Genomic DNA, 27,598 nt, shown 5'->3' with positions numbered 1-27,598 from the left:
AAAAAGTAAAACAATACCTAAAGAATGAAAACAACTCAGATCTTGATAGTATAATCTCACTTTCTTCTTAGGTGGCTTTTCATCTGTTTAACTCTGATTTAGTTTGGCACTGAACCAGCTGTTGTACAAAAAGGCTTCCTGAAACAGGAAGGCGTCTTTTTTTTTTTTTTTTTTTTTTACTTTTTTTATTAATACCTGTTCTATTCTGACTCATTTTCTGTTTCTCTAAACTTTATGAGATGTCATTTAACTCACTATTACATCAAAACAAAGACATGACTATTTCATTAAAAAATTACAAAAAAGTAACTTTCGTATTTATAAAGGCAGATAAACCACCACATTTTTACTTGTCCTGCTTTTGTCCTACAGCTGAAGTTTTGAGGGAGATAAATTTTACCAAACCCCACAGAAAAATGGCACAAGTATTTCAATTCGTTAGATGGGTTTTTTTATATCCTCTGTTAAAAAAAAGGCAACACTTTTCACCACACCTTTAATTACATTTCTACTGGGATTATGGTGACATCACAAACTACACAACAGTAGAAGTATAATCAATACAGCACAGTCATTAATAATGTAGATGCAAAAAGCAGATATAACATAAGCCAAACTCTGCTGAACTTAAGGAGCACATAAGACTTATTGGTTGTAAAAACTGGCTCCCAGGTGTATAAAAGGCACAAAAAGGCTGCAGTAAGAAGTGAGAGAATTAGGGTTGCCTTAAAGTGTTGAACCAGATAGTTGTCATAGCAGTTGTAAGTTAAAACATGTAAACTACCAGACAATTTCATCATGCTAAACTTTAGTTTTAATCCTCCAAGTACTTACTGCTGTGAGTTTAAAAAAATACATTCTTCCAGGAAGCATTCCCTTAAATTGCTTATAGCTAAGAACTTGTTTAGAGCTTCTTACTTTAAATCCATAAACACAACATTATGGCCTCGGGGCTCTACATTCTCAGTTAATTGTCCCTGCCCATGACAGGGGGGTTGGAAGGAGATGATCTTGAAGGTTCCTTCCAATCCAAACCATTCTATGATTCTATCATTAATTAACCACTAACATTTGTTGAATTTACATGAAGTTTTTAATTTATTCTGAACTTTACTGGAAAGCAGGTCTCCACTGCCTGGAGCTTTGTCTACAAAATCCCTGTGGTCCACATACTTCTACACACATGGACAGAGAAGGAATACATAGGAAAGGAAACAGTCAAAACATCTTTTAGGAAGAGCTACAGACCACTGATCTTTAAACAGATAATCAACATTAAAATGCACACAGATTAAATTACAAACAACCTTATTTGTCAAAAAGTGGGGGGATTGGGGAAAAGCATTATCCACATTAAATCTCATATTATGCGAGCTCAAAGCACAGAACTCCACAGAAAACACAATAAGCTAAGATCCAAATCCTATATCTATGTTGGGCAAGCAAGCCAGAAAGAATTTCCATCACATATCACACACCTCAAATCACAGAGATCAGTGTTGGATCTGCTCCTCCACCCACATCCACAGCCTGAATAGTTAAGGTTAAGATCTCAAGATATCTTAAATCAGCACAGATCCGAGTAACACTAAAACACATCATCTCCTGAAGAATGAGTAACTCATTTAGATGTTCAAGACATGTGCAGGCATTTCATTTTATTTAAACATCCATCTTTCAACATGAAAGAGCACAAGTATTAATAAAAGACAAAGACTATTACATGAAGTCAACCTCTAATTTTGTTTGTTTATATTTTTCTAATACCCAGCCCTCACTTACAGTAACAGCTCACTAATGAAAAGCACTTATGACAACTCTTTCTCCCCATCACTAGGCCAGAGAGGAACAAAGTTAGGATTACATTTCCAGAAATAGAACTTAAAGCAAATTTTTAACCACAGGAACTAATTGTGCTTCCAAGAAAAGTTAAATTTAACTAATGTCTGCATCAAAGCCATAAATTAAATACAATGGAATGAAATAATAAATCTGCTTGATTTTTACTGCAGTTTTCCCTCTTCCTTTTAACCTAGAACACACACTTTTTACACCTCACGATTCCTGCCAGAGACAGCACTGGTGATAGAAATGGACAGGCGATTTCACAATTGTTCTATGAATTACTGTTTTCACAAATAATACTGAAATACCTTCCAACATTCAAATTTTGTTGAGCAAACACTCTTTCATTCAAGAAAGGCAATTTATGTGTGTGAAGAGGCACTGTCAGGCAACCACTTGAACATCGCTCCCAGGAACAGAGAGATGCACTAATTACAGAGATCTGGTAGAGGAGGTAGGAAATCACTCCCCCTCAAGCACAGCCTTGTGCACCAGACCAAAACAGTAATCATGATTCATCTTTCATATGTTGCTAATCAACACACACATGGTCCTAATTTCACACTCCCATGAGGCAAACTGAAGGGACAATTGTTTTTGAACTCTAACATCAAGATGAATAATCAATGTTTATCATACTCATTGCTCATTAAACCAAAAGCTTTATATTTGACATCTGCTCTTTTTGTTTTACAGCTTTACTGATGCTTTCATCTAAGTTAAAATATTCTATATTTCTAGAGCCATTAGTAAAAAGATTAATTATCTGTATTATTTATATGCCTGCATTTTAAATTTCTTCCAAGAGAATATAACAAAATACATTATCCATGTTGATGTTTGCTATGCAACTTGTATGTACTCCATGGACTGCAGAATGAATTCTAAACCCTGAGTGAGTGGGTTTGTACTGTTATTACTATATTCTTGGTGTCATTGATTAGTGTAACCATGAATTTTGTTCAGATCTGCCTTTCATATAAATAGATAAATGTAGATAGATAGATGTAGATATATATGTTCCTGCATTGCATGCACAAATTCCGCTTCTATAAGAGTTGTGACCTTTTATGATCATTAAATATCTCATTTTTCACAAAATGATGACATTATTCATGTTTTTAATGGTTGACTTCCCACATCGGTAATTACATCTTGTCTGAACAATTCTTCTGCCATTTCAACCAGACAGGGTTTTCTCAAGTTCCTCCCATCATGAAAGGATATTGAATAGAACAGCTGCTGCCTTAAATCCCACCAGAGGAGGAGGTGGTCCTGAAAGGGGTGCATGTATACCACTTTCAGGGGGGTCTTTTGGGATTTTGGAGGTGAAACATGCTGGCTGAAGACCACGAACTGCAGTGTATCCCATCTGAACCAAAAAACCCCCACAACCCAACCCAAAAGCAAAGCAGTAGAAATGCCTTTTTATTATGCCCCCTTCCTGGCTATGTTAGTTTCTATTTAAATTAGTCCATCTGACAGAGAAGTAAGAAATCATTGTAAGGAGAAATACTACAAGGAGCATTTCCAGCACAACTCCTCAGATGCAACAGGACTCCAGGCAGCTGCTCACTGAAACTGTGGGACCTGGGTTACTTTAAGGAACAGACAGTTCTTAGAGGCACAACTTAACAACAATGGAAGCAAGTTTAATCCATACTGTTTGCTGCCTACCGTGAAAATCTTAAATCTCTGGGTCTAACTCAGGAATTCAATGCAGCAAAGCCTGGCAAAGAAGGGGCAGCACCAGCTCCAATTTCCCTTCTGCAAGTCTGCCTGAGAAGTTTTCCATTGTTTGCATTGTCACAGTTAGTTCTTTCCAACTTTCTTGTGCAAATAATGTTTGGTAAATTACAAGCCTTCTAAAAACAAAGAAAAAGCCCCCCAAAGTTACCAGAAGAAATATTTTCAAACAAAGCCCACTTCCCACAAGCACTAGGAAATGTGCTAGACTAAGGATATTTGGACCAAAGCCAAAAGTCTCTAGTTAAAGTAGTGTTCTCTTAACTGTGGGATATGACCCCTGGCAGGGGAGTTGGAAGAAAAGACGAGGTGTTTGGGAAGGGAGGGGGAGCAAAAGCAATGCCAAGACAGGTGCAGGAATGGTGATTGTGACTGGGAAGGAAGGGGGCTGCAAATGTCAAAGTTTCTTTTAGAGGGACCCAAGACAAACTGGTTTGAGAAAGACTGACTTGTGCTGTAAACAACAAACAGAATAACATAGATCTGAAATAATGCAGGAAGAGAAGTTATTAACTGCTTAACATAGTGCACAGCACACTATAAAATCAACAAGCTCACTATTTAACTCAAATTAAAGAATATATTTCTCTTTATGGTGCGAAGTTATCCACAATCTCAGTCAGCCTACAGGGTCCCTCACACTTAAAGTAACAATTGCATAAGCACTGAATTTTAACTTATACACAAGCACTTCTAAACTAACCTGCCCACTAAACAATTAAACAATATATTTTCATTCATTTTATTGACTGCACACAGAGCCATCAGCTGAAAGGCACAGTCTTTGTCTCACAAAAATCTTCAAACACAGTTAAAAGACAATCAAGAAAAGGTTTCAGGAGGTGACTGAAGCATGAGAAAACAATGGATATGTATTATTTATATTAAGATGTATATAAAAGGTATGGATATGTTCATTCATCCATTTTGCTTACCATATTAAGAAATTATGTAGCTTTCAGAGGACAGAGCACCAGGGGAAAAGGAAAGCAAAGGAGAAAAATACTTCAGAGTTACAAATCTTACCTTTCAAGATTTTACACACATAAAAGTTTGTTGCTTCTCCTAAATGACTAAGTAATTCCAAGCCAGGCAAATTCAAAACCAAAGTCTTTGCCTTTAAAGCTGAGCAAATGCAATGGCACCTGGAAAACAACTAAAGGAACTTATTTCCAAAGTCATAAATGGTTCCCTAATAATGTTCTACTGCCAGATTCCTACCTTTCAAACTGGAAACTCCCAGCATGAGCTCTTTGTTTGATTTCAGGTTTCATCCAAAGAAACAGAGAATTGGTAAAACTAACTAGTACTGACTTCACAGGTTCAGTCTGAAGCTTCAGACAGAACACAACTCACAGTTCTGACTATTTACTCTTTTTTACTCTTCAAGTAAAGTGTGCCAAAGTGCACACACAAAACCACCTCTAACAATTCTGAGGGAAGCTGTCATCAAATGTGGATTAACTGTTTTATTCATAACCGTTAGACCTAAATAAATTTAATCTGAAATTTACTGCAACGTTGGAGATTTTCATTGTAAACAGCCCTAGAACAAGCAGACTGGAGATGCTCTGTTTGCAGTACAGGGTGACTTTATTCAATTTGTAACTTCTGAAAGTGATAGGAACAGCTGCTTGCAAGGAAATCTTTAAAGCAGAACATCTCATAAAGGCTGGAATGTGAAAAATTTGACATAGCATATCTAGTTTGTTTTGGTGTATTCACACAATGTTTCCCTCCCCTTCCTAATCCTTCTCCTGTATTATTTGAGATGAAGTCACTGAAATTCTTTAAGAGTTTGCAGTCAGAAAATAAGAAATGAGTATTCTTAGAAACCTAATTTTAATTCTCACTTACACAAATGAAACATCCAGGCACAACTACAGAAAGTATTACATATCCACAGGAGATCATGACTGTAAAGAATATCAATATACATTGGTTTTGTAGGACATCCATAAAAGCAGACCAAAGTTTTGGTTCTGGAGGATCTGGTGGCAAGTTAATTTAGCAATAACTCCACTGATTAAAGCACCACAGAACTTATAAAACTTTTAAAGTAGATAGAATTTGGGATTTTTCCATCTTAATCCCTCCCTCTGAAGTAACACAATTATTTTGGACATAAAAACCTATTCTAAGGGATTTAGAAACGCACAATTGTACTCATCCATGAGATTTTAAGACTGAGAATTCGTAAGCTGTATGGTTCTATTCCAGGAATAACCAATTATTTACTTGCCAAACCCCCATGTTCTAGCTCTAAAGAATCTTTCACGATTCCCCCAACAGTATTTTTAATACCTCACATGAAGTTGCTTTTCCAGGAGATGAAGCAAAAAACCCCAACTTTCTCTAAAGTAACACAAGCATCTCCTCCCAAAGTTCCCATCCTTGGGAGCTACAGAACTTAAAGAGCCTTGGGCAACGAGAAGCAAGGCCTTCAAAGGTGATGGGCATCTACTCAGCAGCAACGTGAAGGTACCTTTGGCATTAAGTTCACTATCAGGAGAGACAGAAGAGAAATAACCACATTTATTGCATACACAGCCATGTTATACAATCCTCTCCTCACAAGTGAGGGGCAGATTGCTGCAGTGTGAGAACACACCAGCACGACGACTGTTCCAGACTTTTTTAAAGTGCATGGGAAAAAAAAACACCAAACAAACAGAAAAATGGAGAGGCCATTATGTCAAACACAACGACTGAAAATACTTTCCGGTTAGAAGTAAAAGTTCTTGCACATCAAGTATGGAAATAAAATCAATTACTTTTCCCTACAAATCCCCCTAGGAAGCAATTAAGTATTCCTCCCTTTCTTCCTTCCCTAAGTCAATGGACAAACTGCAGAAGCTGCTTCCTGCAGTCAGACACAAGGCTGTGTTAAAGGTGGGCTTTGGTTCCTTCACTGCTATGCATTGCTACTCCCAGCTCCTCAAAATCTCTGCAAAGAGAGATTCTTACTGCTGAACTACACACTTTTAGGAAATAACTCCTTCTTAGAGTCTCTGTCTAGTCCAGGTCCACAGAGAAGACAAAAATTACTCCACAGCTTAAGCAGTAACACATTCAACAGTGAGGATTAGAAGGTCCAGTGCTTACTTGTACTGATGATCCACATGGTTGAACTTCAGAGACACAGGCAGATACATTTGGTGGCTGCAGATTTAAAGCTTTGGTTGCCAGGGAATTTATACACTCCTGGTTACTCTCTGTGGGGTACAGCCATCATATTTGCAGCCAAAAAAACTCCATTTGGAAGTGTCAGAAATATACACAAAGCTGCACAAACACTTCTTGTCCACCCAGAAGATACTTGGAAGAAACAGTAGTAAAATATTCCAACTACATCAGCCCCCCTCTGTAAGCAAACTGGCGCTTCCTCACTTACAGACAAGTAGGAAAAGCTCCATCAAACGATGATCAACACCAGGAATCTGAACACAACAAAATAAAACCATCCAAAACACAGTTTTCTGAGGAAACATTCTTGAGAATGTTTCTGAGAACTGCCAGCCTTGAATAAAGTTTACCTCAGGATTCAACCATCTCTTTACACAGAAGAGTTTCTGCCATCAGGATCGTCGAGGCTTTTTACGGTGAAAAAAAGGATGAAGAGAAGACAGAATACATTCAAATTTTCCTGTGTGCTCATCTCTCCTCAGTACTTGTATTCAAAAAGCATTAAGTATTGCTAAACCTTAAGGTTGGAAAAAAAATCAGGGAAATTTGTGTGTTTTAAGTATATCTGTACTGGCAAACTCTTTAGGCATTATGTGCTATCAAGTCCCACGAGGTCTTTAACTACTAAAAAAGGGTACCTAGATACAATATTTAAAAGAGAGATTTAAAGTTTGAAATGGTACTGAAACTCCAGCCTGACTGCATTCAGTTTCCACTAATAAAAATCACACCCTATGGATATCACACTTTGTAATACACTTGAACAAGTTAAACAGTTTAATAGATGCATTTTTCCTAAGGATTTCATGTTAAGTGCTTTTGAAAGTTGGCCAAAGCAAAGGTTACACATTCTATCTGTACCATACACAGCCAGTTCATAACTGCTCTTTTCATACTAATTAATACACTACTTGACATGAAATGTGATATCTGTTAAAACACTGACACAACCTGTACCACAACCTGCTTGGGCTTTAAATTACTTCGTTGGTGCCATTTGCTTAATTACTATTTAAGCCCTTGCAATATTTTCATTCTAAATCTTTTTCATGAAGGATTGCCCTTACCCATTTCTTAAGTTCCTGGAACCTTGAAGCACTTTTTGTTCTTGTATTATTGGTTAAAATTAGATTATCCAATTAAATAAAACCAAACCAACAAACCCACATCAAAAAACCACCAACCCATGCAAAGAAAATCTACATCTTCAGAAAGTTTAAATTTTCAGTCCAATCAGCTTCCTTTGAAATGATAAATTTCAATACTCACTAATAAATAATAATAGGAAATCATACCATGGGAAAAATGACAGGAACCCTAAAATCAAATGCCTGATGTACAAATGCAGGCTTGGCATATGGCTCTGTTCTGTCATGGCCTTCTCTGACAAATGCAGGAATGGTACAAAGTGCATTTAGCCTCAGGAAAAATACCACTGCTGTGCTGCTCTAAAGAAATCCCCCTGGTCTCCACACAGGCAGCACCAATGAGATCCAGACCCATCCCACACCAAGTCCTTACAAGCGAGAGGAACCCGAAAGGATCCTAAATTGCAACCTCACTCATCTCAATAAAAATATAAAAATATGGAAATAAACCAAATCATTTTAGAATCCTACATCAAACACATGAGCTGTTCAAGGGAACACACCACACAGCATAACGAGATGCAGATTTTGGTTCGTGCCCTTCAATGATACTCAGAGTAACTAATCAGTTTTACGACTCCATAGTTTAAACTTTTCCTGTCTTTAAAAGGGGAGTGCTTTGTTTTTACATACAGATTTAATTAATGATTTTTTTAGCCTACACCTCAGATAATAAAACTTTTCCAAACTGCCCAAGTTAAGTAATAAATCTCGCCCTATTAAGGCTTGTTTTCTATTTTCTGTTCCTGCAAAGCTGAAAAAATCCCATACACCTAAATAACTTACTTGGTGCAGAGCTGAGACACAGAAGTTAAGGTTTGACTATGAAAGAAAATAGATGCACTTTTCCACATTATAATTTGTGGATTATTTGCTTGAGTTGTTTTGATTAGTAATAAGGTGTGAGGTTAAGTAATTTTAATAGTATAATCAGGGTAACTGGTAAGAAGTGCTGATAGAAATTTGACAAGAACCATTTGAAACCTAAATTATAATCTACCGATGCTAAGGGGGGGGAAAAGCCTTTCAGACTTAATATGGAAAACACTGAAGGATGAACAAAGGTACATTTACAGTAGCAAAACGTCGAGCTTTCCACAAAGTGATGTTCAAGATACTGAATCTCTCAGAAACAGGATGTCTAATCAGGTGAGTGAATCATCTCATGTGATTTTAGGTTTTTTTATATTAACTTTTCTCTTGATTTTTTTTTTTAATCAGTCTCATGCAGCATCTGTAAAAAAAAGAATACTTCTGCTTGTGCCACACATCCTTTAAAGAAGGAAATACACAATTGGTTCCAAACTTTTATAACCACACAGTAATGCCCAACAATATGAAAATGAAAAATTGAGTATTTTAGGATGTTAATACCTGATGAAGATAAAAATTTAAAACTTTTTTTCCCACTGGTTTTAATGTCCCCTAGAAAAACATATCCATTTAAAATGTACAATTATTTTAAACACTTTAAATACTTTAACATGTAGAGCTGTTTAAGTACTACTTAATACATGAAAAACATACCAATATTTCAATCTGACTGCTTGAAGTTTCCAATAGTAAAGTTACAATCCATGGATCTCACACCTTCTGATACATTTGAAGAAGAGACAACCTGAAGAAATCCATTAAGCTGGAAGAACCCAACCAACACATAGGAACTGGCACTCTTAAAAACCCAACCAATTATAATTACAAAGGTCTGAGACTTTGAAGTAGTTTGGCCACTGTACAGCAACCCATCAAAGTGCTGTTCACCTGGTATGTACAGATACTCACCTGAAAATACATTCTCACTCTTCCTTCTGCCTTGAAAAGGTTAAGGGATAAATGCTGGAATAAAGTATGTGACACCAATAAGCAGCATTTTTACATAAAATACTATGAAGCAAAAAAACATCTTTCAAAAGGCTTATGCTCTTCTTAATATTCCTTCTACATCGATATCCACGGTGATTTCTCTGAAATCAGACACTTTGCCCCAGACCATGGACTGAAGCGATTTGAAATGGAAATATTTCCTGTCCACTCACTGCCAGTTTCTGTTCCCAGAGTGATATAACAGATGACATCCAGTACAATAAATTCTTTTATTAACCATAAATTTGAGCCTGCTTTAGGGATTTGAAGTGTTCAGTTTCATGCTGAAAAAATGTAATGTTATCCACAGACCATCAGCATGTGTAACAAAAACAGAGCCACAGGTTATGTGACTCTGATCAAATTATGACAAAATTTCTTTTGAATTTCAAAATACTCAAAAAAGCATTTATACTATTTTTTAGCCTCTTATTTTTAAAGATACACACACACTAACTGATCCTTTTCTGCAGGAAGCAATCACTTTGAACAAAAGTGTCTCTATGCAGGAAGTCAACACAACGAACAAGTTTTCTTCTAGCAGTCACCTTATTTAAGAAGGCAGAATGCAATCAAAGTTCTAAGAGGGCATTTAAGTGCACAGATTAAAAAGTTAAACTGAATCTGTGTTTCTAACAAACTGCTACTTGACTTCTTTTAATCAACGTTAAGCTGAACATATAAACAGCTAATCCTAAATCACTGAACAGGAAGATATAAAATAATATTATATTATTGTAGTAAATTGAGAAGTAGATCCAAAGATCATCAAGTTTCACTTCCAATATAAATGATAACTTAAAACAGGAATATTAGTTGGATGAGATGCTAAAATATAAATATGGAAACAAATATTGCAAGGAAACCTGACCATGGCGGGAGGAGAGTGGGAATCACACCTGGAACTCAGGTCAGCTCCTCACATACAAGCAAATAAACTACTGGAGTTTACACACTGGAACTTCTGGGGTTGAGTGGAATATAATAAACAATAACTAAAACATGTAACAAAGGTGATGTGGTTACACTGAGCACTCCTCATCCATGTCTCTCAGCACTGTTAGACAGTATGGGCTGTTATTCCATCACTCATATTGTGCCTTTGATTCCTACATCTACTGCCAGAATGTAATAAAAAGAAACTTCTGTCCTTGCAACTCATTCTTTAGTGAGCTGAATGCCCCATTTTCAAGCTCTGCATGACATTTCACGGCCAGTGGCCCTTATTGAAAAAGAACCCCAAAAGCAAATGGCATGATTAGGGAATTACTCCTGCAAATGCAACTATATGGAGAAACCTAAGCTATCCCAACTTGCATTATTCCTAACTAATGAATAAAAGATAAAGGTTTTGTTTCCATTGATGTTCTGAAGAAGCATGGAAAAATAAGTTTTCACCTGTTAGGGTCAGGCTGAGTTAGGTGTTTGTTTTGTCTTTTTGATTCTTATTTTAACTCTTTTTGTAGTTAAGCTATTACTCCTGTCAGAAGGTAAACTAAGGTAAAGATAATTATTAAACACCAACAACACAGTTTGCTAAAAAAAAATAAAATTAAACAATAAAGCAAAGCTGTAACTATGAAATAGATAATTTACTGATTCTTTGAAAAGTATCTTAGCTAAATATTTTGTAACAACAGAAAAAGCAAAACCTTAGATATTCTTTCATAACTCAAGCATCAGGCAAAATGTCTGGCCCTTTCTTCTTTCAGGGCTGTTAACACGTGGCTTGTGAAGCAGTATCAGGAGGCCTCACATAAAATTCTGACAGAGTAAATAAAATCAAAGCTCTTTATAATGGGGAAACGTCCTTAACTGTACTGAATAACTACATAGATTTGCTCACGGACACTGTACTAACAGGAGATGTTGTCTTCAGAGCAAGGTAAGACATAGAGAGAGCTAATAAGACCTAGTGGGTCATTCTGTAATTTTAGTGGTAATCTGTCCAAATTCCTTTCACAAACTATAGGCTGTATAGTGAAGTTCCCCCCTTGGGTTACAAATGAATACACTACTCTTCATTTCCTGGCAGGAAGGGTTGTATAACGTTACCCTGAGCTCTGTATTCCACCACAGAGTTGGCTGCATTTCAACAGACACTGAAGTGATTTCTGAAACATTATCATCATCCTGCTTGTGAAAAATTCACTGTTAAAAATGTTCACATGAAAAATCTTGAATAATTTAAAGTTTCATGTATGCTCAGTATACCAACCTCAAATTCTTTTGGTGAGGTACTTTTTTAAAGGTATCTAAATTAACACACCTCAAGGGTGGGAATTTTAAAAGCATCTGAATAGTTACACGGAACATTGACCTAATCACAAAATTAGCTTTGGGATTTCCTGATTCCCCTGTCCAGTCCCTGGCTCTTCCTCCATGCTGTTGTTCACCAATTCTGAACATATACTTAACATAACTGCATGGGGACCTCATTTTATCCACGTCATTGAAGTTACCTCAGTTGTGAAAAGAAAAAGGAAAAGAAAAAAAAAGTCAGGATACTTTCAATTCAAACTGCTTTAATAACGTGAATTACAATGCAGCTCACAAATAGGTGCATTAAAGCAGGTGGGGAGGGAAGAGCAAACAGCAACACCAAAGTGGGAGGAAAAGCAGATGGGAGTGAAAATTTCACTAACCAGCTTCACTGCTGAGTCAATGCTGAGTAACTACACCCCTGAGCCACAAAAGAGAACAAATCCCATTGAAAGTTAATAGGAGTTAGGGCACTCCATTCATTTTCAGAATCCCACTCCAAGTTTCTAAGGATCTGCTCACACTCATAAGATGAAACTTAAATCATACATTTATACCCCATATCTCTCAGACTTCAAGAGGAAGCCCAGCACAAGCTTGAAAACTTTGCTAAAAAGATTTCCAATTCAGCAACGCCCCATTCCCACATCATATGTGAAGTTCATCCAGACAGAGCACTCTTTATGCTCAGCCTAAATTGCACAATTTACCAGTTCCAACTTCCATCCTCATTTTGTTACTACTGCCTACAATTAGGGGCAAGCCTGGACAGGAAGGTAACATTGATTCCTGTAGGAACGGGAGGAATAGGAAGCAGCGCAGGCGGGATTTACAAGGGCTTTCAGATGAGATACAGACTGGCACCTTAACAGCTCAGACAGAGGAAAATGATGGAATTCTTCATTGGCTTGCCAGCTGTATCCAAAGGTACACTGGTACATTTGAGGGAGTGGGGGGGAATCTATCCCTAACGGCCTGTTAGTAAAGGAAGTAATTCCTATGCGATAAATTAAGATGCAAGCTCACAGTGCACTCCCTACTCTGAGAACACCCTACATGGGCTGTTCCAGGACACATCTATGCAGCACTGAGATTGAAGACAGCAATTATCACCAAAGCCTAAGCAAGAGAAACTGCCGTGGCAGCCAAGTGCTCTGCTCTGGCTGAGCTGGGAACAGCAGGACCATGCCCCACGGGCACAGCTGTCCTGCTCCCAGTCAGCCTGGCTGGCTGAGCACTGCCCTGAGCTGAGAAGATGCACCCAAATCCTCTACACAAGGGATGCTCTGTGGAAGTGATCTGTGCTGTGAGCTCCTGCCCTAGTTTAGCAGGCAGCAACATTCCCATATGCACACAGAAACACCAGATGAGAGGCTTGTGCCAGCTTTTGCATGAAGTCAGTCACAGCAGTTCAGTGCTGGGCAACCATAAAGCATCAAACCCCCCGGAGTATGGAAGAAAATCCCATCAAAATGGAAGTCAAAGTGTTGCCACTGATTTTAACAGGTAGGATTTTAGCTCTTTAAACAGAACAACACAGCAAAACCAGAAACAAAACCACTCAACAAATCCCTTAGTATTCCAGGTTTAAGGACAACAGATTGGGGTGTTTTTTCCACAAGCAGATGACAAACAGAGGTGTGTATAGAGTTTGTTTAAATCATTTTATAATATAAAAAGATAATGTGACTATTAGAAGTCTCTAAAGTTGTATTTTTCAATGCTTTCAAATTCCAGGCCAGTCACACCTGGAATACATATGTTTAACTGAGCAGCTGATAACTTCTAGTTTTAACAGCTTGTAAGATTTACTGTTTGGATTCTCATACTATGCCTTTCTATGAGCTAAACTAACTTCATACATAATTGTAACCTGCATTATTTGGGCGAAAAAAAGCCAAACATTCTCTTTTAGCCTGTAAAATTAAAACTTGAAAATGAGCATTTTCACAAATTAGATTACTCTTTGGAATTTTATATGCAAACAGATGAAACTGAACTTCACTATGGATATGCAAACACAAAACAAATTTCCTTTTATGAAACCCAGAATCCAACCCACTAGCTTGTTTTAATCTTGGAGTTCAATAACTCTTAAAGGAAAATATTAGTAAACATATAGAAACATTTCATGGTGTATATATATAAAACCTCAAGAAAATAAGTTTACTTTATAAAGAGCGTATTTTAAGTAACAATATTGTGAGTTTGGGATTCCCGTGGAGAACTAAAATCCTCCATTTGAAAATACAAAGCAAAGTTAATTAGAAAACACAGTTTGAGTGAAGAAGGTTCTTGCAAAGACTTCTTAGAAAGGATCACCTTGAATGTGTTTGATGCTGAGGTGACGCCATAACTTTTCTTCACACAAAAGCAGTCATCAGCAGAGCACGACCAGATGTTAAGTTTTCTTTTCTTAGTTTCTGTAAACCTCTGTGACCTCCCTCAAATTAAAAAAGGGAATAGCATTTTTAAAGCCACAGGAGCTATCATTAGTGAGGCATTCTAAGGATTTTCATTAATTCATAGCCAGCCAACCAGGAATTTTCCCACAGCCGTACACAAAAAAAGTCAGGGAAGTCATTGATTGCTTGGTTGGATCTGAATGTAGTCAGAAGTAAGATCAGAAATATCTAGTCCCTCCCACTGATATAAGAGTGAAGAACATAAGGAAGGTCAGAAATTAAAATCCAAGTGTGCCCACCAACCATGAGGAAAATCCATGGAAATGTTACTACACACAATTTTGAGGTAAAGGATCACATAGATCAATCATTACAAATCAATGATTTGGAAACCTTAAAGCCCAAAATGAGCAGCTCCATGTAGAACTGCAGATCTGTCATCTCCTTCAGACAGCAGCCCCAAGACATAGATTGATGTTGTCCAGTTGTTGTGTAATACCCACCACTCATAGCAACTTATGTCCTGATACACAGGTTTAGTTGGAGCCCTTTGAACTCCACACGCTCCTCATTTGTCCCTTATTGGTTCTGCCAACCCAGGGTTGAGCACAAAAGGAGCTCATACTTTTAACGTGAGATTATCAGAATACAAAGGCTACAGAAAACAGAAGAACACATTTCAACAGCATTGGCCTTTCAGACACTACACTGACCTCGGCATTCCTGCCACACGCTCTGCTCTGTACATTGTAAAGGAACAGGAAAAGGCCAGGTAGAGACTCAAGGACTGCAGGTCTGCTGACCCCACACTGCCAACAAAAGGTGCTCCAGTCAACCCAGAGATCATCACTTCACAGGCACCTCTGTACGCTGTCAGATCGCCAGGCAGTACAAATTTGATTCAGATCAGACAGACACATAACTCTAGAGTTCTTCTTGAATTCACCAGAACACACACCTCAGAAGTTACGCTTTCAGGCCTGCAAGGAGAGGTGTGACACCTGATCTAGCATGAAATCTCCTAGGACAAAGCTACCTCTCACATTTATTTGGGTACACTGGAATAAGCAGCACAAGTGATGTGCCCTCAACCCCAAATTTACTGTCCTGATGAATAACAGCCCAAGCCCAAATCCATAACCATAAGAAACAGTAAAGGATGCTCACACACCTACAGCTTTTAACTTAGGAGGCAACACGAACTAAGATCATAACACATATTTGACAGATTGCTATCACATTTTTCCATAATGTTCCATATCCATTTATGTACTACCCATAGATTTTGACTCTTTGTTGAAAATGTTGCTCACTTACAGCCAGCATTAATATGTTTTTCATGCAGCAGGTGAGCCATCAGTCTTTGTTTTCCTACCTGTCCTAGAAGTGTGTGACCCTCTCCCAAAAGGTCTTAATGGCTATTCAGAGGTACAATGTCCTGCCAGTGAAATGAAAGAGCAAAGATTCCCTGGTCATCTAAAAGAGATCAATCCCTGCCCCTTGCATTCTCTATCATGCACACCTGCAGACTGACTTTAAAATAATCTGTTGTATTCCTTCTTTCTTCTCAACATAAACCTATTCAAAAGGTTTTGCCAGCCCTGATTCCAGCCCTAATTACTGATAACACACCAAGAAAAGAATTTCATACTTACCTCTTCTTTCTTAGCCATTATAGATTAAGGAACTCATCTAGGGTCATTAATGGATTGTTTAATTGAAGTGAAGGAGGAACAGAGCAGTTTGATGCACTGGATAGCTCTGGTAGGAGCAGAAATCTATTTTTCTATGCCAATAGAAGGAACTCATGCATGTGTTTGAAGATATTCATCACCTACTGCCTAAAGAGCCTACAAAGGAATGGAGGGGGCTTAAAAAGTACAGAAACAGCCACTTGGAATGTGTCCTTCACTGGAATCTAAGAGAGCATTTTGAGTTTCAAATGGGTGAAAAATCCTGATCAACAGCCATGAGATGAGGAAAAATGTGGGTGACTGTTGAGCACGATATCAAATTAGGATGCAGATACTTCCTTTTGCTATCCCTTACTACCACAATGATGACCCAAAATACCAAAGAGAACCAGGAACAGAGTTTGTCTTCTGAGTGCTGGTGGCAAAGGAAGCAATTTGGGAGACTGAAAGTTTGGCAAGCAGAAACCCACTGAAAATTGGTGCTATGACAAGACTTGGCAAAATCTCAAACACTCACAGAGTCATCAGATGCATCTTCACTGTCAAGTTGATTACTCCAAGCCCTTTCCAAAAACAAAACTCAGGCCCTTATCTACACACATGGCCAAACAAAAAAGTCTGTGCTCAAACTGTTTTTCAGCCAGATGTAAAACACTGCTAATAAGCAAAACCCAAAACAGTTGAGAACCTGCAGTTACAAAATATTTATGAACTTCAGAAAATATGGCAGTAAGAATGTATGTACTGATTAGAAATGGGGTTATTGATGGTCTTCTGGTAAGATAGAACACAATGTACATAGACTCAGAGAAAACTGGACAGCCACTTAAATTGAAGAAATAATTCTTAACTGTGCTTTTCTCTGTTCCTTTTTATTTATTGTCTCACTACCAAAACTTTTATACCATTTGATAAGGTACTCCCATTTGATAAGAGTCATCTTATCCAATCCACAGAGGTCACCAATGCTTTTTTAAAATCCAGAAATTATGTCTTAGATATGATGCTGAAAGTAAAATTTACTAAGTAAACCAGGTGGAAGCATATTAAAATACACATTTATACCCTGGCTTGGCTGGCAGAAATTTGGATAACCAAAGTGGTAATACCTGTGTTTCTATTGTATGAATACTGCAATGAGTCTATCCATTGCAGGCATAAGTCTGTATTCACTACTTTAGTAAGTATATATCTGGTTAAAGTCATTATGAAAAAAATCATGTAGAAATATTGGGTGTCAAGATGTGCCACTCCTGTTGAGGAGAGCTGGGAAAGACAAACAGCTGGACAGTGCCACAATTATAAAATACTCTATACATGAAAGGATAAACCCTTTTTCAAGGCTGCACTTAAATTTTGACCCTTAAATAAAATCTCACATTATCATAACCTAAAAGTAAGTACTTAATGCACTGATCTAATCAAGTTACTGTAACTTGCACTGGCATAAAATGGTTTTTCATAATTACTATAGGGATAAGGATATAACAAATAAGCATTTATGTATCTGATACAACTTTTATTGTTTTTTTTTTCTAGGTGTAACATACTAATGCATAATGCTAATTTTTAAATCTAAACCCAACACATGCTATAGGAACATCAGCATTAACCAAATCTTTCAGAAAAAAATATATTTGAAATACACTTCATTATACTGGTAGCAGTATAAGGAAAAACAAAGCAAAATACTTGAAAAATATTTTGACTTTTAAAAACTAAAAATGGCATTCAAGCTTAACAGTTTTGCAGTAATACTTCACACTCCTCTTATCTTGTTTGCTTCTAAAAACACATGCTAAATTTATGGGTAAAACTCAGCCTTTGAGCAGAATTAAGCAGGCAAGTTCACATCAAAGCTTTGTTTCATCATCTTCAGACTGACCTGTTGGAAAAGACAGCTGGTCCTTATTAAACACCCTTTAAATGTTGCAGTTTTAATTAAGTAACATCCATATTATATTAACATTTCCAAATAATTACCTAAAGAAAAGCCAGTGTTATCTAATCATGACTGCTTAACATCCTTTCACCAGTGGACTATAAAGCACTAATGTGTTAAAGCAGAACTTTTTCTTAAACAAGCGTCTCAAGATTTTAAATTAACAAGTTCAATACAGCAGTTACTACACTTCTACTTAGGGGAAGTAACACAGGGAGTGAAGTTAAACATCTAAAGTGAGGGACACGTTCTAGAGAGGAAATTCATCGAATCTGTAACAGTCTTAAAAAACTTCAACTGCACAAACCCTGTTAACAGCTGATGAATTAGCACTGTATTCAAATTTCCCAGTTTCATCAAACACATAAGGAACAACAATTTTGTTGCTAATATTGAGAGTTAGTTTCAATTACAAAAACAGGCACATGTTTGGGTAATTTTTTTCTCTAGTTGTTTGAATGCTCATCCTGAGAACACAGCATTAAACTGTACAGCCTCAGAGTTCCTGAAGAAACATTCATCTGCTAATTTAACACGAACATATTTAGGCTATTCTGCGCTTTTTAAAATTCCCTTAAACAGGCAGATGGTCATCAATGCTTTTTGACACCAGAGTAAAAAAAGGGTCACATTCTCTGCTATATTACTTGATAAATGAAACTCAAAAAAACCTTAACAACAAACCCTGGAAGGATCCTGAAGCCAAATTCTAAGCTAAACAAAAGTGATGCAGATGCCTACCTGCATGGCTGACCATGCTTGCAAAGCCTGGCACTCAACATGTTGCTTTATATTTAATCAAAGAAATGCACTAAGCTTTAAGTGACACATCTCATCAACTCTGAAACGCTATTACATTGTTCTATATGCTGGGGAGAGAAACCTATTGATTCTAAAAATCCCAAAAATATGGCAGATACAGAACTGCTGGCATCTGGTCTGCAGAGCTTTCAACCAACTCTGGAACTGTCCACACATTAAAGAACTCCCTTATGGCAAACATTAACACCTTCCACCATGCACCATCTAAGGTCTGTGTTCTGCTTAATACCTCTTAAAATTTTTAAGTATTCTGCAAGAGAAAATCTGATTTTTTTAACTGTTGGAATATAATAAGAAATAAAAGGGAGGAATTTAAACTTTGGTAAATTATTTCTTACCGTATTACAGGGTATTCTTCCTCCTAAATAAAGTTGCCAAAACATGCATTTAACTGGGAAAAGTACTTCAGTAAGACCTAGCTCTGTGCTTAGCAAATACCAGCTGTAGAAGAGCACGGGTCTGCTTTGGGATGCTTGAGGAGATAAATGTAGGGACACAGCAGCATGAGCCTAAAGAATAATGAGCCAGACAGAGCTCCTGATGGTGGAACGGTAGGAAATGGGGCTCTACAGAGGCTCTGCCATGAAAGAGAAAAGGAAATGGAAAGCTCCTTAAATAAAGAGCACAGAAGGTGACACAGGGAGAGTTTCAGGGGAGAATGCACGGGAACAGGGACCCCCAGTATGTCTGAGCAGCTGTGCTTAAAAAGGCAAATGAAGGTACAACTCCCTGCTAACGAGGGGGGAAGGCTTCCTAAAATGCTGTATTATTTATTCTTTCTCATCATACAGTCTCATTAAATTTAAGCTTTATACTGAACACGGTTCAGTGCCAGGAACTTCCGAGGAATTAAACATATGAAAAAAATTACTCATGTGTGTAGTCCCATTGGAATCTACAAAACAACTTGAGAGTAAAGTTGCTCATGTGTTTAAGGCTGAATAAATGAATCTGAAATATATTCAAATCATCCTCAGATCCCACGTCTGTCTTCCCTGTGCACCTCGTGGCTTGTTTATAGGATGAGAAAAATTCAGAGACTGCTTTTCCAGAATAGCTCCCCATGTGGACATACTTACTCTAGATTAAAAGAGGCCCTTCCCTGATTTATTTTTTCTGGATAAAGGTATGCATATGACGTCCTAAGATCATCCATATGTAAAGCTACTTTGCAATACTATTCTGCTTTAAGCAAACGTTCTACCTTAATCTGAAATAACCTTAAGTGTTGGAATACATCAAAATTGCTGTTAAACATCAATGAAAGAAATCCTAGACTTACCAAAGTCAATGCAAATTCTAAAATCCTGGACCCACTGAAATCTGATAATTGTTGGTAATGGTGATGTTAACTTACTTGTCCAGGTATTAATTGCTTTCCTGCTGCAGACACACATTGAGCTTCCAATGCCGGTGTATTACTAGAGAAGGTCATTAATACAGGCATGTATTTTACAACAGAAGTTGTAAAAGAAAAAAAAAAAATCTAAAAGTTTAGTCTTTGAAAATGTTATCTATTAGGACCAATTTCAGGAGCTATGAATAAAATGAACAAATATTTCCTCATCACATTCTTTTAACCGTAGTCCAGTAATATGCTCTCATCGAGTCAGTCTTTTACAGCCACAAAATACTGAGGATACTTAAAACTGAAGAGTAAAAGGAAGATGAGCATTAATTGTATAAATGCAGCAAAACGGAATGCAGATTTTCAAAAACAACACATATTATAAAAAAGATTCAACAGGGGGAAGTGCATCACACATTTAAAATTAACAGAGGAAAATATCCAATGTGTGTGTATCTAAATGCACATACAACCACTCAGCTATCTACATTTTATTTCTCCTTAAACAACCATTAAAAGTTAAATTATATTTTTTTAGATTATTTAAGCCATTGAGAATTACCTCAATTCAACCACTTCATTTGTTCTTGCCCTTAGCATACATTAATTAGACACTACTTATAAATAACCTGCAATAAGAATATCTATTTGAATAGGATACAATTACTTAGGGCTTGTGTCTTTTCAATCAGTCAGTGTCCCTGCAGTGTTTAGAGTGGCAGAGGGGAAGTGGCCTGTGGTTAAACAGAGGAAATACCAAGGAATTTTAATAGAGCAAATAGTCTCTTTACTTCCTACAGGGTACTACTTCAAAGGCAACCCTGCTCCAGAGCAGACAATGTGTTAGAGGGGCCATCAGTCATTTAATAGTATGTCAAGTCTACTCAAAACTTACATGCAGCCCAAGATAAATACCACATAACTGAGACAATGGGTACCATCCTGCAATCATTACTCTAATAAACGCTGCCCTGCCTGGGTTATGGAGGCAATCACGCGCAAGAGCGGTGTTACAAAATCAGACTACGAAATTACAACTGCATAATCACACAAGGTATCTCACTAATTGGCTAGGGAAGCCTGAACTTGAAGCTGAAAATACCATAAAACCAAAAACTAGTACAAATATTTTATAAGCTAAGATGGTACATTTGTTGTGAGCAATAAAGACAAAGAAGGGGGTTATGCTAATTGGAAAGAGTTAAGTTTTACTCATCTAAAATCCAATCGAAATCACTATATTAAAATAACTATATTGTGGTACATTCCTGCTTAATACACACAATTACATCAATTATGTAAGCAAAAAATAAATCCAGAATAAACAGTATCTGCACATTTCTATAAACGTCAAAATACACTAATCAAGTGCTATGAGTTTTAATAGTGATAATTTACTTAATAACTGATGCAAAACTCGACACAAATATAGAGTGGTCGTTATGAGCCTGTGTAGCATCCTGCCCACGTCTGATGGAACATACAGCAGACATACTGAGCCAAAACATTTTATTCCCAATTCTCAGTTAAAGAGGCCTAATAGGGGAGTCTAAACCTTTTAACAGTTCCATCCAACATAAAGATTTAGGTCTTAAGCTTTATCAGGGTCTGAACTCTGTTTTTCCACACCGTTCTTTTACACATTTCCCGGTGCTTTCTCCTTTCTAAACTATGCCCTACAAACTTCTGAACTGTGTGTTGCAGCAACGCTCTCAAAGGACCTGATCTGAAACCAAAAAAATCCTTAGTGACAGTCTAACAATAAGGAAAAGCAATGAAAGTCAGTTGTGTTCCCTCCAATGTTCCCGGATCACCACGCTTCAACTAAATCTGTAATATCAGGAGAAAGAAAAGAAACAAACCAAAACACTCAACTCAAAAGTTATTAAAAGATACTTAAGGGGGAAAAAAAGCAATCGAGAAAAGTCTGACAGCAAAACAGACCAGAAACAGGAACAAAAGGCAAAGCCCAGTAACAAAACGTTTATCACCTTCCTCCCCCCTTCCCCCTCCCGTAAATTTCCTACATCCTCTGTATAATGATCAGGCCCCGAGCTAAAACCCCAAGCCGGCCTCGAATCATTAAAATAACAAAGCTCCAGCGATCGCTTTTATCCTCCTCGCCGCGCAGGTCGGCTCGGGGAAGGGGAGAGCGCTGGTGGTAAAGGACCTGTTGAGTGACTTCTTCACACTCGCCGGCTCCGAGCTGCCTCCCTCCCCCAGGCGAGAAACCAATAAATATCCCTTCCCGGGCAATGCCACCCTCTCTCCCGGTCGCAATTAACTCCCAGATGCGGAGCCCCGGGGCAGCGTTATTAGCTGCAGAAGTGTCCCCTCTCAGCCCGTTCGCTCCCTCCCTCCCGGCCCGGGACAGCGCCCGAGCCGCGAAACCTCCGCCTCTCCCCGCAGTTTGCAGAATCCCTTCCCCGCACCGGCAGCAGCTCCGCTTCGCTCTACTCACCCTCCCTCCGCACGCATCGGCCGCCGGGCCCCTCCTGCCGCTCGCTGCTCCGGTGGCCGCGCCGAGCCGGGGACCCCCGAGCCAGGCGGCGAGGGCGAGGAGGACGGAGCCGAGGGGCAGCCCCGGTGCCATGGTCCCAGCGAGCCCGGCGGGGCGCGGGCGGCGGCGCTGCCCCGTGTCCGTGTGTCTGTGCCGTGTCTGTGTGTGTGTCTGTGCCCGAGTGTCTGTGCATGCGCGCCCGGCCGGGGGCGGGGGGTCCGCCCGAGCCCCGGCCCCGCCGCCCCCGCCCCGCTCCAGCCTCGGCAAACGGCAACAATGGGAGGGAGCGGGACCCCCTCCGGCCGCTTTCCCCGCCCGTGCACTTTTCCCTTCCCTTTCCTTCTCTTCCCGAGGAGCTCTCGGGACGCGGAGGCTCCCCGGGACAGCGGCGCGCTGCAGCCACCCTCCTGCACACAACGGGGTCCGGCCAGTACCTGCCCGGCTCCCCATCCTCGTTCCGCGGGGCGGTACCGCATTGCTGATCCATTTGCCACACCGCGAGGAAGAGAGGTGCCACTTAGTGATACAAACCCACAGGGGAACAGTCCAGGTGCTTCACAAGGTCAGGGCAACAAGCCAAAGACCAATCACAGATCTTCGACAATATTTCATGCTTTACAGAATCACAGAATCAATCAGATTGGAAAACACTTCTGACATTATTAAGTGTAACCTATGACCCAACACCAACATGTCAACTTCTGTGAAGAAATTCCTCCTAATGTCCAACCTAAACCTCGCCTGCCCAGTTTAAGGTTGTATCTCTCCCCCTATCACTTATTACCTGTAAGAAGAGGCCAACCCCCACCTGGCTACAACCTCTTTTCAGGTAGTTGTAGAGAGGGATAAGGTCACAGCTAAGCCCCTCTTCTCCAGGCTAAACAACCCCAGCTCCTTCAGCCACTCTTTAATTACTCTTTAATTAAGGAAAACAAGCTGAAGAAATAATATACTATCATTGCAGAAAATACAATGGAAGTCACACGTAGCGATAAAGATTTCAGCTTTTTAACTGGGGTTAATTTTGATATGTTTTGACCAAAACATTTATCTTTAAAATAAAATAAATCACATTTCTAATAAATTTCAAATGCAAGCTCCTCCAAGATATCCATGAATCACACCCATTATAACCACCCTGCCTGAAATTCTCAAAGTCACATAAGAGGCAGAGCAGTCCAAGGCTCCTCCAAAGCACAGAACCACAGGATGTTCAGCTTGGAAGGGACCTCAGGAGGTCACTAGGCCTAACTGTCTGCTCAAAGTAGCCCTAACTTCAGTTTTAGATGAGGTAGCCCAGGGCCTCATCATACATCACTTCTTACACATCACTTAACTCCAATTATTTTCTAAAACTTTGATTTTAGTACATTCTGTTGCTATGATTAATCCTGTGATTAAAGCCATAATCTTAATGGAAAAGACACACCCATCAGTATTATACAAGACATTACAGTTTGGATTAAAATAGTGTGTAAAACCACCACTAAGCCAACCAGTTGAAAGGAAACATGACCAGCTGGTAATTTTTAACTAGCACTGGTTTTACACCTATCACAGGATTTTCATTCTTTGTGACTATTGGTGAAAATTATACAATAAAACTCTCTTAAACTGCTTGTTTAAGTTGGTGGATCACAGTTCTTTCAACCACAGTTACCTCTGAAAACAGGTTTGTGACTTCAGGATAGTTATAGCCCTTCATCGTGACATGAACAGAAAGTACATTTCTACCATTAAACTTTTTCTTTTTAGCACAAATTGGAGATTAGGCCATAGTTCTTTAAGGTTCTGGGAACAAGTGATTCTTACTTTTGATCTCCATTTCCACTGCAGGCTGGAATTCTGAAAAAGGGACTATTAAGTCTATAGGTGGAATTTCACTGATTTTATGAGATGTTTTTGGTCAAGTACATCCCAGCCCAGAATGGAAGTTTAGCACATGTTTTCTGACTGTACACCATACACTTCTATCTGGGTATTCTTGCTTTACTTCCTCCTTGCATTACTCAGAAGTGACCCAGTAGGCTTGAAAACTACATAAGCTTTTTTTTTTTAATAAAGTCAGACTGTGTAAAACCTATAAATAACAAGCCCTTTTATGTTTGAATGCATTACAAAGGACATAAAACAATACAATATCATGGCTAAAGGAAGAAAGATGTACAGCTTATTTCCCCATCAATAATACCTCTGCTGCCCATAACCATCTATGACAAGCAATGATTCTCTGTTGAACACATCTCCATTGATCTGCAAACAAATCTTCTAAACCAGGGGGAGAATTATTTGGCTTTTTCTCTTAAAGAGCTAGACTGCTGGAGAAGCTGTAATTTTTAAGTGAGGGCTAAGGAAAATTAGCATTATCTGTGCTATTGATGCATTAGCCTATGATGATTGTAACATTAACAAAGACAGAATGAATAGTGACTTTGCCTTAGTAGCAGAATAACTAAAGAACTCTCATCTGCCACTGGTTCTACTGGCAGTACCCAAAAAGCAGTAAAATGATCAGCTGTATTTACTAAGACCTCAAACTTAGCAGCACAAAGCAAAGATGACTCTGAAAAAAATCAGCATTGAGCCCCCTTCCCAATAGTTCAGCTTGTGCTAATAACAAAATTACACATCTGAAAAAAAATTCCTCTCTTCCACCACGTCCAACTTAGTCCTGTGAATAAACTGACTGAGTACAGAAGTATTTCATTGCTTCATATGTATTTAGAATAATTTCCAGTGAAATCTTTTGTGGAAAACAGTAGCGGAGAGGCAGGAATCAAATGACCAGAGTTAACGTTTTTAGCTAGATTCTCCAAACTGCTGTGAGCTAATGTAAGGGCAAAAGTGGCTGTGGGGGCTCTGTTTGTCTTTGGGCTCTTTTGTCCTTTTCACAGCAGTCTCTTTTTTCCAAGTAGTAGAGAATGCAAAATATCCAGAAGTCATGGGTATCGATATCCTGCATTTTACAGCTGGTTTTGGTTGCTACTCTCCCTTCTTGCTTAAAGCTAAAAATCTTTTTTTTCCTTCCCTTTTCTGAGCAGCTGTTCTGAAATGGAGGAGAAAGTGAGAACTCATCAATTCCTATCAAAACCCAAAAACTCATGTAATAAAAACTTCTGATGATATGGTTAAAAATTCCCTGCCGAATCTTTCTATCGCTCAGCAAAAATTCCCTCTTAGACTTGGAAGTTGTGTCTCCATCCATAGTTCATATTTCTAGCACTGAATTCTCTCCAAGGGAGATTGACCTTGACTGCGAAAAAAATTATGAAAACAGCTCGCTTTTGGGCCAGAAAGCATGCATCAGGCTTGGAGGATATTCAGCTAAGTCAGACAGTCAGCTATTGCAATATCCCACTCCTGTTACAGACAGACATCGCCCACTGTTGGGAAATGAGGATGAGCTCTGGGGAACCAAGCAAACAGTGTGCTAAAAGAGATCCCAGAACAGGAACCCTCAATGAGAGGGTCTTCTGGAACTTCATCTGACAGATACTTGAAGGCAGAAAACCAGATCTTTTGAAAGCACCCAGTTATTCAAAGTTGTCTCGCTTCAGTGGAGGTGGTTTATCTACAAGATGAGCATCCAGCATAAGATAGAGAAAGAAAGCTTCCGGTGTCAAACCTTAAGAATGGAAGTAGAAAGTGTGAAATGGATGTGGAAAAGTGTGAAATGACTGTGGACACTTTGAGCAAGGGCATGAACATTCCCACTGGTGTCAGGGGTCACAAAATTCTGTTCTGATGGAATCCCTTGTATTATAACATGCCATAGGTTTCAAATGATCTGGCTAGGCTCAAGTGAAAGGTTATCAACTGATAAGACAGCAACCCCAGGCCATAAAACTGAATTGAAATTTGCATCAACTCTATCAATTGTTATAAATAATTATCTTGTTCAAGGTAACCATTAAATCACTAGGCCTTGAGAAATGTGACAAAAATTCACGAAACAGAAAGTTCTGAGAGCAAAATCTGTATTCCTAGTCCCATTTTATAGATAAGGAAACTCAAGCACTGAGTCACAAAGATGCCTGCTTTTATGTCTTGCACATATGCTCAGGGCTAAACCAATAATTAGATTTGGAGTCAGGAAAGACTCTGCCCTTAGTAAGACAGGAAGAGACCCCTACATGTAGCATTCTTTGGATTTAATTTGCTGCTTTCTGTAGACACACACTCTACTTCCTAAGGTCATGCAGGCAGTACCAGTGGGTGCCAGCCTCCAGAACAATTCCACCCCACTGGCTGCTCCTCTCTGGTGAATGGCAAAGAGCACACAGCAAGCTGTCCTGGCAGCCCACTGCCCCCTGCAGCATCCACACATTTATTGGCGCTTCTGGAGTAGCTGCTGCTGTGTCCAGATGGGACTTGAAAGTGAAATTAGATGCATGAATTCTGCTTTGACACTGGCAGCCACCACTTCCATATCCAGATGCTTTGCCACAAGTCCTTAAACTGAGTATCCAGTCCTTAATGCTGACTAAGCCAGACCTTGCAGAAACCCTTCTACTGTACTGGCAGTAATGTTTCTCTCCTGCTCACTTCTTTTTGTCACCCTGTCATGTTTGAGCTTTCTTTCTTAAAAATCTCAAGTCTGTCTTCAGGTATTTGGACACGTTTTGAGGCTTGTAGAGTTCAGAGAGTAGAGAGTGAGTGGTCTTGTGACCTTTCTGGATGACTTAATCTCTTCTACAGGAAATTGCACTTAATGACCAAAGAAGTTTCAGTCCTATATTCCTAAAGGCTCAAGTTAGCATCAGATGTAGGAGTAAGTTAAGGCGAAAAGGAAATGACTGAAATAAGCCAAACAGTCATTATATGAAAATTACCTCTG

At 38.8% G+C, this 27,598-nt stretch overlaps 1 protein-coding gene across 5 annotated transcripts in view; it reads right to left on the bottom strand.

Moving 5' to 3' along the window:
- The window catches only part of IL17RD (interleukin 17 receptor D), a 57,745-nt gene that overhangs the window by 17,561 nt on the left and 12,586 nt on the right, over window positions 1-27,598 (bottom strand). The window contains exon 1 of one of the 5 annotated variants that reach the window (XM_032699071.1): window positions 22,723-22,857. The exons of 3 other annotated variants lie outside the window; for them this stretch is intronic. In XM_032699071.1, the coding sequence (XP_032554962.1) occupies window positions 22,723-22,854 (132 nt within the window). In that variant the 5' untranslated portion in view covers window positions 22,855-22,857. Of the gene's footprint in view, window positions 1-22,722; window positions 22,858-27,598 lie in introns of those variants that run through there. One more of the 5 variants, XM_032699075.1, reaches the window with a different exon arrangement.

Source organism: Chiroxiphia lanceolata, chromosome 11, assembly GCF_009829145.1.
Source record: "Chiroxiphia lanceolata isolate bChiLan1 chromosome 11, bChiLan1.pri, whole genome shotgun sequence".
Lineage (NCBI taxonomy): Eukaryota > Metazoa > Chordata > Aves > Passeriformes > Pipridae > Chiroxiphia > Chiroxiphia lanceolata.
Note: the sequence above shows the minus strand (reverse complement) of the source record. Positions and strands in the feature narration are given on the sequence as shown.